This window comes from Macaca mulatta, chromosome 8 (assembly GCF_049350105.2).
Source record: "Macaca mulatta isolate MMU2019108-1 chromosome 8, T2T-MMU8v2.0, whole genome shotgun sequence".
NCBI classification, from domain to species: domain Eukaryota; kingdom Metazoa; phylum Chordata; class Mammalia; order Primates; family Cercopithecidae; genus Macaca; species Macaca mulatta.
In genome coordinates this window covers 128509042-128528983 of record NC_133413.1, presented here as the reverse complement: position 1 = coordinate 128528983, position 19942 = coordinate 128509042, and the positions used below count along the sequence as shown (strand labels likewise).

Genomic DNA, 19942 nt, shown 5'->3' with positions numbered 1-19942 from the left:
TTCCTTTGGATATATACCCAGAAGCAAGATTGCTGGATGATATGGTAATTACACTTTTAATTTTTTGAGAATTTCCCTATCATTTTCTACAATGTCCTTATGAATTTACAGTCCCACCAACACTGTGCAAGGGTTCTCTTTTCTTCATATTGTCCCAAACACTTGTTATCTTTTGCCTTTCTGACAATAGCCATTCTAATAGGTGTGAGGTAGTATCTCACGGTGGTTTTAATTTGTGTTCCCCTGATAATTAATGATGTTGAACACCTTTTCATATATCCATTGGCCATTTGAATGTCTTTTTTGAAAAATGTCTATTTAGGTCCTTTGCCCATTTTTAAATTTTTTTTTTTTTTTTTTTTTTTGCTATTGAGTTGTGTGAGTTCTTTGTATATTTTGGATATTAACCTTATATCAGATGTTTGGTTTGCAAATATTTCCTTTCCTTCTGTTGGCTGCCTTTTCATTTGTTGCTTGTTTCCTTTACTGACTGCAGAAGATTGTTAGTTTGATGTATTCCACTTGTTTACTTTTGCTTTTGTTGCCTGTACTTATGAGCTCTTTCTTTTGAAGTTTGTACGAGTGCTATGGTGAAGCTGAATTTTAGTAAGTCATTCATTCATTTGAATCAGTGATTGAGCTCCACCTAAGTGCCAGGTACTGCCCTTGGCATTTGGGATAAAGGAGTGAGGGCTCCTCCTGTCAGGAGCTTCCTTACTGTGAAGAAACAGTTAACAAGCAAAGAAATAGAGGAGATTTCAGCTAATAAGGGTTAGGAAAAAATAAAACAGAGGAGACAAAATGATGATGCCATTGCAGGGGCTACTTTTAAGATACCAGTTGGATTTTGAAAAGTAGAACTTAGGCTAATGTTGTTACACATGTAGAGCAATTTACAGTTTACAAATTGAGGCCAGGTGCGGCAGCTCATGCCTGTAATCCTAGCACTTTGGGAGGCTGAGGCAGACAGATCACTTGAGGTCAGGAGTTCGAGACCAGCCATGGCCAACATGGCAAAACCCCGTCTCTACTAAAAATACAAAAATTAGCCGTGCATGGTGGCGGTTGCCTGTAATCCCAGCAATTTGGGAGGCTGAGGCAGGAGAATCACTTGAACCCGGGAGGCGGAGGTTGTAGTAAGCTGAGACCACACTGCTGCACCTTCCAGCCTGGGTGACAGAACAAGACTCTGCTAAAAAAAAAAAATAAACAAAATAAAATAAAATAAAATAAATGCTGGCAAGAAAGATATTATTATCCTGACTTTTCAGATGAGAAACTGGAGGTCCACTGAAATTAAGCCACATGCCCAAGGCACTAGTAAATGGCAGATCTGGGGTCTGAATACAAGTTTTCTCTAATTGTCAGTACCAAAGTTTTTCTCACAGTATGCAATACTTTGGAATGTACAGGTAGAGATGGGTAACACTGGGGCCTGGGATAAGGAAATTAGCCATAATTAGGCAAGAAAGGCAGGAAGCACATGCCAAAACATAAACAGAACACAAAAAAGCAAGGAGGGTAACTAACTCCCCCTAAGGTCATGCAAAACAACTGGTAAGATATAGAGGGACCTGGCTAGGTGGCTCACGCTGTAATCCCAGCACTTTGGGAGGCCAAGGTGGGCAGATCACTTGAGGTCAGGAATTTGAGACCTGCCTGGCCAATATGGCAAAACCCCATCTCTACCAAAAGTACAAAAAATTAACCAGGGCTGGTGGTGCACACCTGTAATCCCAGCTACTCCGGAGGCTGAGGGAGGTGAATCACTTGAACCTGGGAGGCGGAGGTTCTAGTGAGCCAAGATCCTGCCACTGCACTCCAGCCTGGGCGACAGGGTGAGACTCTGTTTAAAAAAAAAAATATATATATATATATATATATACATATATATACACACACACACACACATATATATATGGAGAGAGAGAGAGAGAGAGCCTCCAGTCCCACAGCCCCACTTCACAGGGCTGAGATAATCTGCACCCTGATCAGAAGAGAAGGCCTCCTGCCTTGAACGGTTGTTCTTAGCAACTTGGGCTGGGGGGAGCTTTGGGTCACATGTGGTTTCAATCACTGCCTTTATCTGCATCATTATCACTGTATTTGGAAGATGACTGAATCCTCATTCCTATCCCAGGCCTCTCTACATTGTGCAGGGCGTACAAGTCAAATCTGGAAAAGCTGTCTCATCTTTGGCAGGTCAGGAATAGGGAGAGGCTTCAGGAATGTACAGTAATGTCCTACCCATGCCCCTTCCCCGCTTTATTAAAACAAATCTGAAACAACAGAAGTCTGAAACTTTCCACACTGTATCATTTCACACTGCCTTGTTATAACCCTGCCCTTCATCCACACCCCGCTGGGGTTTTTGCAGCCTGAGGGAAGCCGGGAAGTGTCTGCTCCTAGCTTTCAGTCACTCCCATAATAATCACTAAACAGCCGGCTGCCCTAGGCAACTGTCCAGCTTGCCTGAGCCCTGAGACTTTAGCTAGGCCAGAGGGTGGGAGGTGTTCTTTGTAAAGCAGTGTTCGGGATTTGAGACCAGGGAGTTTGACTTTGACCAGAGATACTGTTTGCGAGCCTAGTACATCTTTTGTGGACCTGGAAGATCTTTAGTGGGACTGCTAGTCGGTTACCTGAGTTATCCAATGAAGTTCTTCCACTGGGGGTGGCAGGAGCTTGGGCCAAGGAGTGGGAGGTCAATGAAGGAAGGACCAACTGGCACTAATTGTAAATAAGGTCGTTTTCCTGATGCAAGTTTCCCTTCTATAGCTGGGACAGTTGGCAGTTCTACCAGTCTTATGTCCTTAAGAGGTATCTTGAAAACCGCCGCCGCCACCACCACCACCACCACCACCACCACCAAGAGAATAACATCACTTTGAGGGCTGGGGCAAGCTTAAATTAACTGGTTTCTCTGCAGCCATTAGAAAATTTTTTTTTCTGTGAACAGATCTCTTGGAAGCCTTCTTCATAATAGACAGAGGGGGTTCAGGCAAGGCTGCCTAAGTAGATAATGAGGATTTAGGATAGCTGTCTTATACTCTTAGCACAGAGGCAGGCATGAAGAATTGCAACAATTCCTCTTGATTGTAATAATTCCTCTTTATTGTTGGGGTTTAGGGTGTTTCCTTGGTTTTAAAAAAAGATGTGCTATGTAGGGGAGGAGTAACGGGATACTGTTTTAATACTTAGCAGAGAATTGAAATATTGGATCTTGGATTGTGGAAGGAGTGCTGGGAGAGGCAGCTTTCGGATCGGCTGTCGCTTTCTATGAAGTCTTCCTTTCCTCCATGCTTCCCTCTTTCAAAGCATCTTTCTCGAGGCGTTCCGGCAGGCAGCCCAGGAGACCGGATTCTCCAGGGCGCCCGGGGCCGCGCGGCACGGGGCCCCTGCCGGTGCCTCCTTCCCCGAACGCCGCGTTTCCGCAGGCGCCTCTGGTCCCCGGCACGGCGCAGGCCGAGATCCGGGCCTGGGCGCGCCGAGGGGCCGTGGGGCTCACACCGGGCCGCCCAGCTCTCCACCTGCCCCGCAGCCCGCCGGCCGCACGCAACCTGGCAACCTCGGCTCTCCGCGCCCCCAGCGCCCCCAACGCCGCGCCGGCGCCTCGGCCCGCGGCCGGGGGTTATGAATGGGCGCAGCGGAAGCACCGCCCCCCCCGGACGTGACGCTCGGCCAATGGCAGCGCGGGCTGCGTGGATGGATGAGGTCAGCGCTGTCGTGTCGGGAATGGAATGTGTAAGTGTAACATTCAGAACCGGGTAACATTCGGCGACCGAACGCGGCGGTCGGCAGCGGTCGCGCGGGGGCCTGCGAAGCGCCGCTCTGGGCCGGCACTGCCCGCGGGGAGGACGCGCCGCCGCCGCCACCCAGCGCCGCCGCCACCGCCGCCTCCAGCCGGGCCGCCGCGCGTCCCGGGGGCCGGCCCCGCGAGCGCAGGAGTAAACACCGCCGGAGTCTTGGAGCCGCTGCAGAAGGGAATAAAGAGAGATGCAGGGATTTGTGAGGTTACGGCGCCCCAGCTGCAAGATGCACTAGCCGGCTGAACCCGGGATCGGCTGACTTGTTGGAACCGGAGTGCTCTGCACGGAGAGTGGTGGATGAGTTGAAGTTGCCTTCCCGGGGCTCATTTTCCACGCTGCCGAGAGGAATCCGAGAGGCAAGGCAATCACTTCGTCTTGCCATTGATTGGGTATCGGGAGCTTTTTTTTTTCTCCCCTCTCTCTTTCTTTTCCTCCGTCTTGTTGCATGCAAGAAAATTACAGTCCGCTGCTCGCCCGCCCTGGGTGCGAGATATTCAGCCCCGCTCTCTCCCGTGCATTGTGCAACCCAAAGATGAAAGACCGAAGGGGAGAAAGTTAAAGAAATCGCCCACATGCGCTGGATCAGTCCACGGCTTGGGGAAAGGCATCCAGAGAAGGTGGGAGCGGAGAGTTTGAAGTCTTTACAGGCGGGAAGATGGCGGACTGGAGCTGAAAGTGTTGATTGGGAAACTTGGGTGATTCTTGTGTTTATTTACAATCCTCTTGACCCAGGCAGGACACATGCAGGCCAAAAAACGCTATTTCATCCTGCTCTCAGCTGGCTCTTGTCTCGCCCTTTTGTTTTATTTCGGAGGCTTGCAGTTTAGGGCATCGAGGAGCCACAGCCGGAGAGAAGAGCACAGCGGTCGGAATGGCTTGCACCACCCCAGTCCGGATCATTTCTGGCCCCGCTTCCCGGACGCTCTGCGCCCCTTCGTTCCTTGGGATCAATTGGAAAACGAGGATTCTAGCGTGCACATTTCCCCCCGGCAGAAGCGAGATGCCAACTCGAGCATCTACAAAGGCAAGAAGTGCCGCATGGAGTCCTGCTTCGATTTCACCCTTTGCAAGAAAAACGGCTTCAAAGTCTACGTATACCCGCAGCAAAAAGGGGAGAAAATCGCCGAAAGTTACCAAAACATTCTAGCGGCCATCGAGGGCTCCAGGTTCTACACCTCGGACCCCAGCCAGGCGTGCCTCTTTGTCCTGAGTCTGGATACTTTAGACAGAGACCAGTTGTCACCTCAGTATGTGCACAATTTGAGATCCAAAGTGCAGAGTCTCCACTTGTGGAACAATGGTAGGAATCATTTAATTTTTAATTTATATTCCGGCACTTGGCCTGACTACACCGAGGACGTGGGGTTTGACATCGGCCAGGCGATGCTGGCCAAAGCCAGCATCAGTACTGAAAACTTCCGACCCAACTTTGATGTTTCTATTCCCCTATTTTCTAAGGATCATCCCAGGACAGGAGGGGAGAGGGGGTTTTTGAAGTTCAACACCATCCCTCCTCTCAGGAAGTACATGCTGGTATTCAAGGGGAAGAGGTACCTGACAGGGATAGGGTCAGACACCAGGAATGCCTTATATCACGTCCATAACGGGGAGGACGTTGTGCTCCTCACCACCTGCAAGCATGGCAAAGACTGGCAAAAGCACAAGGATTCTCGCTGTGACAGAGACAACACCGAGTATGAGAAGTAAGTGTCTGGGCTGGCGTGTCTTTGGGAGTCAGCCTTGGGCCCTACCGGCCTTGGTCCAGGTGTGGAGTTGGGGGATGGGGTGGGGGCGGATGAGCCCTCAGTCCTCTTCCCTCTTTGAGCCTGGAACTGAGCAAATCCGGCTCAAGGTGTGCAGCTAGAGGCCGGGGACAGAGAGTTGGAGCTCCTCGGGCAAACCGAAAAGCCTGGAGCACCTTCCCGAGCCAAGTAGGTGACCGTATCTCCCTCTTGCTTAGGAAACCTGCAGGGCGGCGTGTCTCCTGTTAAGAGTCGTGGTTTGATCCAAGTTTAGTAACTGCACTTCAGGCATGGGTGCTGTGGTGTTTCTGAGAGTGTCTAGAGACCCGGAGAGGCTGTGATCTACCCAAAGTCCAGAGACCTTCCACCAGAGTGCTGCTTTTGTTTGCTTTTCTCATTAGCGGGGGTACCCACTTTCCCAGGAGTTTTCCCAACTTCACATTTTCTGTAACCCTGTAATTCATGTTAGCAGTAGAAGTGTTTAAATTTTATCGAACTTTGCGTGGCCCTTTCCTCTCTCCCCGATGGCATTGACTTTTACGAAGGGAGACTGTAAACTTGTTGGGCCTGTGGCTTTGCATGCATGCATTCATTCATTCATTCCTTCATTTCTGTACATGTCGTGTCTCTTTCCTAGGATAAACGGTTTTTTTTTTTTTTTTTTTTTAAATCTGGGCCTCAGTCCCACTGTCTAAACTCCAGTTGCTAATTTAGATTTCGCGTTCCCTTTTGTCTTTATCTATTTGCATATAAATTGTAGACAGTTACTCTTTGAATGGGTGTGAGATGCCTCCCTACCCTCTGTAGTGAGGCAAGTTTTGTCTAGTTGCTAAGTAACTGAATTGGTTACTTTGTAGACCTTTTCAGTCTTCCTTTTTCCTTCCCAGTGACAGTAACTGACAGGGGATTTGGAGTCAAAGCTAGATTCCACAAATCTGCTTTACCCTGAGCTTGGTGAGCCAGTTTCCTAGTAGGTGGGGTTGCCGCCCAGACTCTCACTTGTATCTGGCTCTGAAAGAGTTAGTGAGTTCCTACAGTGCATTTCCACGTTACGCCAGTTAAAAACCAGAGCAGCCTTGTGCTACCCAGGGAAGGAAGGGGAACCTCTCAGCTGAGTACAAGAGGAACTGGCAGAGGTTGGCAGATTTTGCAATTGATTCATGAAATGCAGAATAGGGGAAATGCTTCGCAAACCTGATTGGAACAGGAAGGGGTATGGTGGGAAACTGGCCTTGAAATGAAAGGTTTGATTGTTGTCTGTGCATTTTTTCAGACACTAGGGCCTCTATAGGAGTGATTGGAAGGGAAATTAAAGTCCTCCAAGACTTGATCATAGAGAGTGAAGGAGAAAGTATCAAGCACTCAGATTCAGCTTTCCAACCCTCAATACCTTTTGCTTTTCAGGCATAAGAAAAGCCGGAGACTAAGATCAATTATGAATCCATATTTTCCTCTCATCCAGGGGCAGTTATGTGTGAATGTGCAATTGCAATGGATTACAGTTTTCTCATAAAAGACATTTAAACTATGGTTGGTAATGAACTGCTTTGTTTATACGACATTTACATTGACCTATTCCTGTGGGTGCTTGTAAGAAAAAAATGCTTATAGCCTTTCAGGAATTTCTTTGTCTGGTTTATGGTGGAGTAACTCGAGATGAAGTCTAACCTTTCAGTGTCTTCTAAAACAGTCTCACAGAATTCTATGGAAGGATTCTGTTCTTCATCCTTCTAAAAGGGCTAAAGCTGAGATTTCAGCTTAGGAAATTTGAATTATATATATTGGAAAATACCCTTAATCCAAGTGAACAGTATCTTTCTTACTCTTTTATTCCCAAAATAAATATTACATTTCTACATTTTCTGCGGAATGGAAGCATTTTCCAGAGATCAGCAATGGAGGGAGGGGTTGGTTTCTTTAAAACTTTAATTTTTACTAAATTTAACTAATTTTTGACCTCTTTGTGATCAGGCCAAGAAATATGACACACACACTTTGGTTTATGTTTAAAGACCACAAGGGGTCAGGACCTCAGGATTGGGTGTGATCAGAAAAGTGGCATTTAGTAGAAAAGCAAGTTTGCTCTTTCTCCCAAGCAGGGATCTCTTTGGCAGGGACACTTCTGGATTTTCATTATGTTCCCCTTTTGCATACTTTCCAGCCCTAAACTTGCGTGATAGCCCGGGATGGTGCTGCAAAAGGTTTACATTCACTCGCCTGCTACACCTGGAGTTTTGACTCATTACTCTCAGTGGGTTAGCAGAATTATTTGTCTTTGAGAAATGGTGCTTACAAACTTTATTGCCTTTTATTCTTGATTTTGGAACACATGGAGATGAAGCAAGAACTCTTAAATTTGGAGATACGCTAGCAGAGCAAGCAACGTGTGTTGTGCTCTGGCGTGAGAGCAACTACTGTGTTACTTATATTGATGCTTTCTGGAAGATAGCCTTACATATGTGAGATGCAGAACTCCTCAAGTCAAGATAGGCCAATCTCTCTAGTGCTTTAGGCGGAGGTGATATTGAAGTTAGGTCTGTAGATGTGATCTGTGTAAGTCTGGCTGCTCATACTCACTCATGTTGTGACTTTTGATTAGTCACTTTGAGCATGAGTTTGGGTTCTGTAGACTGGGTTTTAGACTGCTTCAGGGGTGTTGTAAGCACTCATTTGGTAATGGCTTGTAAAAACAATCAATTTTCATCTAGCTTATTAGCAAGTGTCCATGGAAAAAAAAGCTTCCATTTAGTTTGCTCCCTCAAGCAATCACCTGTAAGTTTCCTTTAGAGTAAACTTTATGGGGTCTGATGACTAGATTGAAAATGTATGGTATTATGGTCAAGTTACAGTATATACAAATATAGAGTATGTACAAATGTATCAACTAAAAAAAGGTTGCTTTTGGTGAAATAGAATATTATGTGTCGGTAAAGAATTTAGTGCTGAATGAGCAATGACTTCTGTCTCACCTGTGCCTTTGCGAAAATTAGACGTTGATTACAAAGGTATAGAAGAGCTAGCTACAAGGAATGAAAGAAAATACTTTTCTCTTGTAAAAGAGAGAAAATAAATTTCTTTTGTCATTTTTTGACCCAGATGTCCAGGATTGTATTAAAATATCAATTTTTGTGATATCTGTAATTATTTTTATCAGTTATATATTTTAACACATGTGGATAATGCCAGCTAAAGTAAGTCACTGCAGTAATTAGATGAGTTGTAATGATGCTTTAGAGAAATGCTTTGTATTTTATGTTCTTTCAGCTGCTTATGCCTCCTTATAGAATTATTGTATTTTTACATGAACTTCATAGTTCGTATCCTGACAAAGGGCATTATTGTGAAACTTTAGATTCAGCTGTTTGAAATAGAAGAAAGAGAGGGAAAGGAGAGGTGGCTTCTGTCTTTGACCCCCTCCAAGGAAAGCAAGGGTGAATATTTAAAGCTTCTCTGGGAACAGGCAAGATTGTGTGCAATTCTTTTTGACATTTTCCTTTTTCTGTGTTTGCTAACATTGTACCTCACCATCCTGGTATCTTTAAGTGTCTTGGAGGTAAGTGATAATTCAACTTCCAACATCCTGATTTTTACAGATGTAGAAACTGAGGGACTGAATGTTTCAGGGATTTACTTAAGGCAAGAAAACTGTTTAGTGACAAGGGTAGCACTAGAATGCAGGCCCCCTGAATTTTGCCTTGATCTGCAGTCTTTCATTTCTACTCTCAGGCACCCTTGAAAGTTCACCAGCCACGAGGAGATCCTTATTAATGGTGTTTCTTATGGGATTTCTCTTAGAATTCTCCAGTAATCTGATGAAAACTTGGAGGACAACTTTTGCAAAAATAAATGATAAGTGAATAAATAAAAGCACGTACACAATTTGTCATAAGGTTTCAGGGACTGACACACACCTCCCACTGAGGGCATCCTCAGACTTACAAACTCTTGCTCTGGGAGTTTACATTTTGCCTGTTTGTTTAGTTGGGTAGGTCTGTGGAGCTGTTTAGTCTAAGTAGGAGTTTTTTGAACCTTTCAATTTGGCCCTAAGGGGTTTAGGGAATAGACCGTGCATTGACTGAATAATAAGTTGAATTACATGCACTTACAGCAAAAAGAAAATATGTGCAAGGCAAGTAAAAATGCTAAATGCTTTTTTCTTTTCTTCCTCCTTATCCCAAACTGTATTAACAGACACCTTGAGCAAGTTCATGATCCAGCAGTCAACCTTAGATGAATGTTTTCCTTCTCCAAAATGAAAGGTGGGAATTGCGATTCTCAGGTTTTAAATGTAAAACTTACCGCCTTTCTCCCCACAGTTGTACAATAGCACAAAAGCATTTCTAAAATAAACCCAATTAGCACAGTTAAAAAATAAGGTAGAGCCAGCCCTATGGAAAATTATGAAGTTGGCAAGTTTGTCTTCTGACACTGAGATTCTGGTTCTCTCCTCTCCTTCCTTTCTCACCTCTTTCTAAACCTGCTTTCTGGAGAGCACCTGAGAACCTCAATCACAAGGAATCCCGGAGTACAGGTTGGGGTGTTATTTGTTACTTTTAGGGACATTTGTATTATTACCGGATTTGGCCTAGCAAATGCAGGTTTCCGTGGAGTCTGTGACCTAAGCTAGGGGCCTGCAGGATTTTACTCTACAAATAATGGCTTGCTACTAAGGTTTGGGCAGGTCCTGCCTATTGGAGGCCACCTTTGGTCCCCCAACTGTGATGGCAGCTTTGGATGGCAAAAGGGGAGATGCTACACCTGCAGGTGGTATTAGTTCTTTCTGTCAGAAGGCTTGAGGATCTGCCTTCCCAGAACACAGTGATAGAAACACCTGCCAATAATGACCTTTAATATGCCAGTGTCACAGCAGAAGTTGTGCTTGGTAGGGCCTGGCTGCTTTGCTCACAACCGTCTTGAAGGTATCTTCTCAGGCTATGTTGCTGGTGTGTAAACGGAGGCAAACAGTGGTAAGGTGGCTCGCCTGAGGTTACACAGCCTGTAAGTGGCTGAACTGAGGCTAAAACCCAGGTTTTCTGGCCCAAGTTCTCTGTTCTTTTTACCGAGAAAAGAACATTCATTGCTACCTCACTGCATTGGCTTTGTAGCACTGCGTATTCAGAATGAACCAGGTGAGACAAAGTGGCCATTGGCTTCTGCAGGCTCCTGGGCATGTTTCATGTTCAAACACGAACACGGAAGCTTATGTTTCCATGAGGTTAATAACTACAGGTTGAGCTTCCCTAATCGAAAGGTCCAAAATGCTCCAAAATCTGAAACTTTTGACCACTGACATGAGCATTTTGGATTTCGTATTTTTGAAGTAGGGATGTCCAACTCTTAAGTATACAATGCAGATATCTCAAAAGTTTAAAAGAATCCAAGATTTGAAACACTTTTGGTCTCAAGCATTTCAAGCATTTTAGGCCAAGTCCTTCTCAGCCTAAATTGTGTATTTGAAACAAGATATTTTCTGAACAAGGTGTTGGAGAAGTAGCTATTGCCATGTAATAATTACCTAGCGCTTCCTTCATGCTCTGGAAGAAAAAAATAGTGCATTTTTTTTTTCTCGGTCATGATGTGAATGTCGTATGCAGTGGCCACGTCATCAGAACAGGTGTGCCAACCCCCTGCATGGAACATGTACATGCTTCAGGTTGTGTGGAATTAATTTTCTTTAGATAAGAGATAACCAACATTCATTTCGGATAACATATATTCAACCTGTAATTGTTTTTATTTAAAAGCTCTTCCACCTTGACCAGGTTACTGTAATAAACAGGGATTCCCTCCACACTAGAAGATTTGCTAAGTACCTGTTATTTGAATTTACCCTTATTAGTTCATATAACCTTTCAACAACAGCATGAGTTAGGTTATAGCCCCATTTTACAGATTAGAATGTAGGCCCCTGAGAGAGTAAAGTAACAAGCTCAATGTCACATCTAGTGAGTAAATGACAGGGTTCCTACCAGGGTACTTAGATTCCAAAGTCCCTTCTCTTCTACAAAATGTTACCACCTTAAAGAATCAAACAGTTTCTACCTGTTACATATTAACTTTTAACAAGGGAAGCGTGAGTCAGGTGTTTGTATATGGATCTTTTTTCCATTGCTTTACTTTATGAACATGTTTCCCGAGGAAAAAGTTTGGCTCAGAGATGTCATAAAGATGGCCCCTAAATCTGACATTTAAGCACTGAACTCCTTGAACTCTTCTGTTCAAGGGGCATTGGAATTGTTTCTGTGTAGCTTCTGCTTGTAATTCTCTCCTAGGGTTCTTCTGAGAAAAGTGAGGAAGCTGATTAGCCATCTGTCTGCATGACCTTTCCCCTACTGCTAGCATCCTGCAGGGTGTCCCTCTGTGATTCTAAGTGAAAGTGAACCCTGGAGATGTCACTGCAGGTGGATGGGGATCAGAGTGACTGCTGCCCTAGGTAGATATTGTGATCCAGTAGAATAGAAATGAAAGGCCTATGGGAATATTCTGGTTCTGGAACATACCACACCCAGCACCTCCAGGACCTAAGGCTCTTTAAAAGAAAAACAGTGCTTAAAAAATGATAAACGTTATACACAGAGCACAGTGGCTCATACCGGTAATCCCAGCACTTTGGGAGGCCAAGGCGGGAGGATTGCTTGAGCCCAGGAGTTCTAGATCATACTAGCCTGGGTAACACAGTGAGATCTTATCTTTACTAAAGATCAACAAATGAGCTGGGCATGGTGGTGCACACTTGTAGTCCCAGCTGCTTGGGTGACTGAGGTAGGAGGATTGCTTGAGTCTGGGACATTGAGGCTGCAGTGACCGATGATGGCACCACTGCACTCCACCCTGGACAACAGACAAGACCTTGTCTTTCTGTCTTTCTTTCTTTCTTTCTTCCTTCCTTCCTTTCTTCCTTTCCTTTCCTTTCCTTTTTTACTTTTCTTTTTTTTGAGACGGTTTCCCTCTTGTTGCCCAGGCTAGAGTGCAATGGCACGATCTCAGCTCACCACAACCTCTTCCTCCCGGCTTCAAGTGATTCTACTGCCTCAGCCTCCTGGTTAGCTAGGATTAGAGGCATGTGCCACCACTCCCGGCTAATTTTGTATTTTTAGTAGAGATGGGGTTTCTCCATGTGGTCAGGCTGGTCTTGAACTCCCGACCTCAGGTGATCTGGCCACCTCGACCTCCCAAAGTGCTGAGATTACAGGCATGAGCCACTGAGCCCAGCTGACCTTGTCTTTCAAAGAAAGAAAGAAAGAAAGAAAGAAAGGAAGAAAGGAAGAAAGGAAGAAAGGAAGAAAAGAAAGAAAGAAAGAAAAAGTATGCATAGCCTTTGTGGAAGATTGGGAAAATACAGAAGATTGGAATACGTAATTAAATTTCTTTCCTAATTCTGTTAGCCACTGTTTGTAAACTTTGATGTAGTCAGTCTATTCTAGCACATATCTATATACCTATATGTTTATATAGCTCTGTCTCTGCATATCCAAGTACCCCGGATAGATAGGTTAATTATTATTTAATTAATGGTGAGTAAATAATGAATTCAACACATTTTTCTTAAGTGTCTTGTTTGTTCCAGACACATATGTGTTGGCGCTGGGGCTACTTCGGCAAACAAAACAAACTCCTACCCGTTCACCTTACCATTCTAGTCTGTCAGTTTTCTAAAGTGGTCAGACTTCAAATGTATTTTTGGATGTTGTTTTCTTCTTAACATTATCCAAGGACATTTTTCTGTTCTGCTAAATTGTTTTGAAAATAGGATTTTTAAGGTGTGATTTTTTTTTTTCTAACCCATGGTTGGACCAGAGTTTGTCTAACCATTTACATTTTCTTACATATATTTTACTTATTTATTATTATTTTGAGACAGAGTCTCACTCTGTCACCCAGGCTGGAGTGCAGTGGTGCGATATTGGCTTACCGCAACCTTCCCTTCCTGAGTTCAAGAGATTCTCTTGCCTCAGCCTCCAGAGTAGATGGGATTACAGGCACCTACCACCACGCCTGGCTAGCTCCTGACCTCAGATGGATTACAGGCGTGAGCTACAGCACCCAGCCTTCTTACATATTTAACTTGTTTTTTTTTCCTCATTAGAAATAGTCTGTGATGAGTTTCACCTTGTTGAGTGTTTTCCTCTTGACTAGGGTCTGTCTCTCAAAACACAATACAGAACTTCCTGTCCTGTCCCCGCTAACTCCCCACTCCAATCCCATTCTGGGCTATAGCTGTTTTTAAGGTGAACACCCATTTAGTGAAGTAGCCATCATTAAATGACTGCCTAGATAAACATTTGTAGGTGTTAATTGGTCCTGCCAGGGGGCCTTTGAAGCTCCACTGCTCTCTTCCCTTTGAAGTTTTGTTTTTCTCCAGCCAGAATCCTCCCTGTTCTCTTACTGAGCAGACATCCCTAGACTTCTCTCCAAGCACTGTGCACATACCCTTGCCTGGGATTTCAGAAGGTGCAGGCCTTACCTAGGTAGCTGTTACTCTTCTAGCTAATTGTATTCAGTTTATCAAGGCATTTGTTTCCATTTTCTCTTTGGTTGCTGACTCCATGGACCACAGGAGGTAAATTTGGACAGGTTGCTTTGACCTCTGAGCATCTAAGTAAGGCCTGGGATTTTAAATGTAAAGGAGGCACTATTCTAAGTGATTTAAAAACAGACAGAAAAGGAGAAATTTGTGAGGATGCACAGCCTCTTTTTGTGTACCCTTTTGTCTTCTGTGAAGCCCTTTAGAAGGGAGAGCCTGCGGCCCTGCACCGAAACAGTAGCTGATCCCCAAAAATTCCTGGACTAGGTTTTTAACTTCTCAGCCTCAGTTTCCACATCTGGAAATGGAGATCATAATACTGGTCCCATAGGGTTGTTAAGATCAAATGAGGTGGAGTGTGTGAGACTGTACCTTGTAAAGGTTAATGTGCTCTATGGGGCAGTGGTATTATTAAACTCATCTTCCTGCTATTTTCTTTTTTTTTTTTTTTTTTTTTTTGAGACGGAGTCTCGCTGTGTCTCCCAGGCTGGAGTGCAGTGGCGTGATCTCGGCTCACTGCAAGCTCCGCCTCCCGGGTTCACGCCATTCTCCCGCCTCAGCCTCCCAAGTAGCTGAGACTACAGGCGCCCGCCACCACGCCCGGCTAGTTTTTTGTATTTTTAGTAGAGACGGGGTTTCACCATGTTAGCCAGGATAGTCTCGATCTCCTGACCTCGTGATCCACCCGCCTCGGCCTCCCAAAGTGCTGGGATCACAGGCTTGAGCCACCGCGCCTGGCCCCTGCTATTTTCTAATCACCTACAGAGGTTCATTTAGTTTCGAAACTTAGCTCTTCTTAACTAAGCCACAGCAATAACTTATCTCTACTTTGATACTTAAGTCCTCAGGAAATTGTGGTAGGTGCCCTGGAAGTCCAGCCATTGTTTCTATAAAGACCTATAGGGGTCTTGAAGCTGGGGCTTGCATGTGTTGTGGCGTAGGGGTGGAAGCAGTTGAGGGGGATCCCTGGGGCAGTCAGACCCTTCCTTGACTCCATGGCCTTCAGGTTCCCTGGTTGACTGCTCTATTAATGCAAGTGATCTCTTTTGCAGTTGACTTTTTTTTTTTTTTTTTGAAACGGTGTCTTGCTCTGTTGCCAGGCTGGAGTGCAGTGGCACGATCTCAACTCACTGCAACCTCTGCCTCCCAGGTTCAAGCGATTCTCTTGCCTCAGCCTCCCGAGTAGCTGGGACTACAGGTGCATGCCACCATGCCCAGCTAATTTTTGTATTTTGAATAGAATACATGGTTTCACCATGTTAGCCAGGATGGTCTCGATCTCCTGACCTCGTGATCCACCAGCCTCAGCCTCCCAATGTGCTGGGATTACAGGCGTGAGCCTCTGCACCCGGCCTCCAGTTGACTTTTCAGCCCTCAACAGTTGAGGGTAACATTTGGAGGGACACCTTGTGTGAGTGGAGCTCAGCTACTGGGTAGTCTCCCTCGGCCAATTCAGCAGGCCCTTAGGTTGCAAAGGGCAGAAAATCACTTGGGCTACCTTAAGTTTTGGGATTTATTGTGAGGGGACATGGGACAGGAACTGAACTGAAACTGCTCTAGTAAGTTCCCAGGACCCACCACAATACCTGGGCCAGGCTCCTTTGTCCCTACTCTTTGCCTTCATGTCTTGCTTGGCTAGCCCTGTGTGTGTCTCTGGCCCTGTGTGTGTCTTTCAACCACTGGCCAGTCTCTGAATTCTCTCATCCAGGGCCTGGAGGAGACCAGTCGGATTGACTTTACCAGTAAGCATTGCTCCTGCTGGGGAGAGCCATTCATATTAGCCTACGTCTTGGGTATGGTGGTGACCCGGTCAGTGAAATGACTGCCCTGTCACATTGCCACTCTCGATTTAATTGGTGGTCATCCTTTTGCCAAAAAAAAAAAAAAAAAAAAAGTTGCTTCCTGGAACAGAGGACTGTGGTTAGGGGAAGTTGGCTGTGGCAGGCGCTGTTGAAGCCATATCCTGTTGGCATGCACATATTTGACCCCAGTTGATGACGAGGATAACAGCAACAGCAACTTATATCTGAGGGCATCCTATGTGCAGGATAATGGGAAGTATCTTCTTTAATCTTTATGTCCACCTAGCGGGAAGATACCCCTTTTATCTCCATTTTACAGATGAAGAAACTGAAGCAGACAGTCTTTCATAGTGGTTTGCCTAAGAGCATCCACGTAGCAGATGAACTGAGGCCCTCTGACTTTTGAACCTGTGTCCTTAACCACAGCACTGTACTGCTTTTGAACAGCTGGAACTGATGTCATAAAGACCACACACTTACAAACAATAGTATGATTGATTTATAGAGGATCACTTGGGTCTCTCACCTAGAATTTATTTAATCTTACTTTAGAGAGACAATTCTAACCTGTTAGGTAATCTGGTTTCTCAACCTACAGTAGATTAGAAGCAGTACATTTAAAAATGAAAGAGGGATTCTTGCAGATAGTACTGGGAAGAAAGGACAGCTGGTAACCCAAATATAAGGAAGTGGGCCAAGAAATTATAAACTGTAATGCCCAGAAGAAGTAAAGAACCATGGCAATTTAAGAACAGCTGGCTCAATGCCCAAGAATGTGTTCTACACGCTCCTCAGGAATGAATGTGCTTCCAAGTCCAACACCTACTGCCCTGCCTGTCACCAAGCACAGCTTCTGTGGATATTTGTTGAACTATAGCATGGTACAGTATTGACTCTGATACATCATTTGTGTTCACTGTCCTTTGTTTAAGAATGTAGAAAAAGAAGCAATGTGTTTTATAACTTGTTTGAAAACCGTATGGTTAATAAAGTGTGTTGGTGGTCTTAAGAGTAAGATGTCCATTTGAAAACTTGTCTACCAACTTTAGCAATTTCCACCAGGGCTCCAGAGAGACAGGGTCTCCTTTGGATTAGCATTTGATTTTTGCTATTTGTTGCTAACTCTGATTTCTGGGTTTTCATAATGCATATCCTAGGTGTGTTAAACCTAGGTGAAATGATAAATTTTCTGATCCTGTGGTGTAGGCCTGTAGTGCGAGCTATTCTTGATGGACTAGTATCTAGAATGACTTGGGCTGTGGGCTCAGGTGAAGAGAGGAGCTAGCCTAGGGCTAGGGCTGGCCCTGCCTGCCTAAGGTGTGGCATATGAATGTTAGGGTTTGGAGAAGGGAGGGGCCCAGGAGGGGACAAGGGACATCTCATCTCTTGCCCTATGGTTGCCCTGGCAGGTATGTTGGGCATTTCACACTCCTAGTGGGGGCCCAGCTTGGAGGTGTAGCAGGCACACTTCCTGCACACATTTCAGCGTCCTGACGGATTGGTAGAAATCATCCACAGTGCCACTGATAGAAAATATGATCACCACCCTGCTTGAATGGGCCTTGGGGGTGTCTCGTAGTTAATTCACATGTTACTAAGGCAGGTAAGCTCTGCCTGCCTCCTCATCCCCAGCCCCAGGGCAGAGCCACACTCCTCTTCCTTCTCCCCGCTTTCCCCATACACCTTCTTTCCACTTTCTGGAATGCCAGCACCCAGCTGCATCTGACTTCTTTCAGAGTCACTTCCTTGATGCCTCAGAGAAGGCCAAATTCTCCTGGTATGTGCTCATATAGAACTTTTAACACCCAGCTGTGGTTTTCCATTCAGTTGGCTGTTTGTTTTTCTCTCTCCAGTAGATTGCACAGAACCTGAGGGAAGGATTCATGTTGGTTTTTCATTAATTTACTCAACAGATACTTATTGAGTGCCTACGGTGTGCAGGCACTGGGGATTCAACAGTGAAGAAGGTGTACATACTTGCCCTCTAGATGCTCACAGCCTAGTGACTGGAGGCTGAGGCTCATGGCATACACTTTGGCATATATTAGAAGGTGCTGGGTGTTGTGAAGTAAAGCAACATATGGAAGGGGGTTAAGGCCATGGATCTCAACCTTAACTGTACAGTAGACTCTCCTGGGGAGCTTCTGAAGAAGCCAGGCCTTAGTCCAGGCCAATTAGGGATGAAGTTCCAGGTTTGTATTTATTTTTATTTTTTGAGAAGGAGTCTTGCTCTGCTGCCCAGGCTGGAGTGCAGTGGCGTGATCTGGGCTCACTGCAACCCCCGCCTCCCAGGTTTGAGCAATTCTCCTGCCTCAGCCTCCCGAGTATCTGGAATTACAGGCATGTACCACCATGCCCAGCTAATTTTTTATATTTTTAGTAGAGGTGAGGTTTTGTCATGTTGGCCAGGCTGATCTTGAACTCCTGACCTCAAGTGATCTGCCTGCCTTGGCCTCCCAAAATGCTGGGATTACAGGTGTGAGCCACCGCGCCCAGCTGGCCAAAGTTCCAAGTTTTTAAAAAGCTCACCAGGTAGTTTGGATGCAAAAGTGAGAGTGGGGATGAGGAAGAGTTTTGCAGCTTTAAATATCGAGGGAAAGAAAGGCCTCCTTGGGAAAATGACATTGAGCTCTCGTACCATTATACCTTCAGAGTCTCAGCACCATGCCTGACTGACTCACAGGAAGTGCTCAGTGTTTGTTGCATAAATGAAAAAAATTTACATTTATTTAACCGAAGGGAATGTTACTACTGTTGATGTGGTATATTCAAAGTATGGAGTCTCTAAATGTTATTCTTTTTGTTTTATAGCTCAGGCATTCCTGTTCGTACTCCAAGTTCATTGTGTTCATTTGCTGGTTCACCCAGAGTTTCTTGTCATGTTCAAATGGGAAGTTTCTTCCAATGAACCTTTTTTTCCCAAGGTATTTTCTTTTTCTTTTTTCTTTTTTTGAAACAGAGTCTTGCTCTGTCACCAGGCTGCAGTGGCATGATCTCGGCTCACTGTAACCTCCCGCTCCCTGGTTCAAGTGATTCTCCTGCCTCAGCCTCCAGAGTAGCTGGGATTACAGGCACACACCACTACGTCCAGCTGATTTTTGTATTTTTAGTAGAGATGGGGTTTCACCATGTTGGCCAGAATGGTCTCGATCTCCTGACCTCGTGATCCGCCTGCCTCAGCCTCCCAAAGTGCTGGGATTATAGGCATGAGCCACTGCTGCTGGCCTCTTTTCTTTCTTTTTCTGCTTTTATTATTGTGTTTGATATGAGTATCACTGAAGCCAAATTAAAAAGAACCAAAGGGTTTTGCTGCATAATACAAATCCAAATAATTTATTGGTACAGGAAAAAACATTATGATCTTTTTATCATTTAACAGTCCGTAGATATTGAACCTTTTCCCCCCTTTAATTGTAGTTTTTCTCCCAAAGGATTGATAGAATAAAACTTTTGGCCTACACTTTTTGCTCAGGTTACATTCAAACTCTGCTAACTGATATTGAAGCATTGCCCCAGAGTATATAGTAACACAGGGCTTAATTGAGCTATCAGGCTGCTAATTAATTCCTGTTGAGATTTATCATTTATTAAAAAGCAAAGTGGGGAAAAGCAAAGGGAAGGTGTACAATTGTTCCTCCCACTGGCCTCCGTTTTCTCCATTTAAAATCGTGGCTTGTTTAGTTTGTAGAATCCTATGGGATATTGCGTAGAAGTACTGAAGATGCATAGGTAAAAGAGCAGGTGTCCTGTATTGCAATGATTTGACTTCATAGTGGGCCTTAACAATTGATTCAGATTTGGTGACAACCATATGACACTTGATTAAGTAGAAATTATGTTTTATGTTTTTACAAAGATTAGGAAGGCCACTTTCCAAAATTATTCCTAGGTCTGTATATCTGAAGCAATCTGAAAATCCAATCAGAGGGTATGTAATACTGAGATGCTTTTGCTTTACTGACAGAGAGTACATTTTTCTTGAAAACACCATTTCTTCTATGCTGCATGTGTCTTTAAAATTCACCCCTGCATGGAAAAAGCTACCTTTAAGCAACACTTTGTATGATA

General features: G+C 44.8%; 1 protein-coding gene across 1 annotated transcript in view; it reads left to right on the top strand.

The window, feature by feature from the left end:
• The first annotated feature begins 3957 nt into the window (after positions 1 to 3957).
• EXT1 (exostosin glycosyltransferase 1) overlaps positions 3958 to 19942 on the top strand; it is a 316318-nt gene continuing 300333 nt past the window's right edge. Inside the window, 1 exon segment of the mRNA NM_001258133.1 lies at positions 3958 to 5509. Within this exon segment, the coding sequence (NP_001245062.1) occupies positions 4548 to 5509 (962 nt within the window). The 5' untranslated portion in view covers positions 3958 to 4547.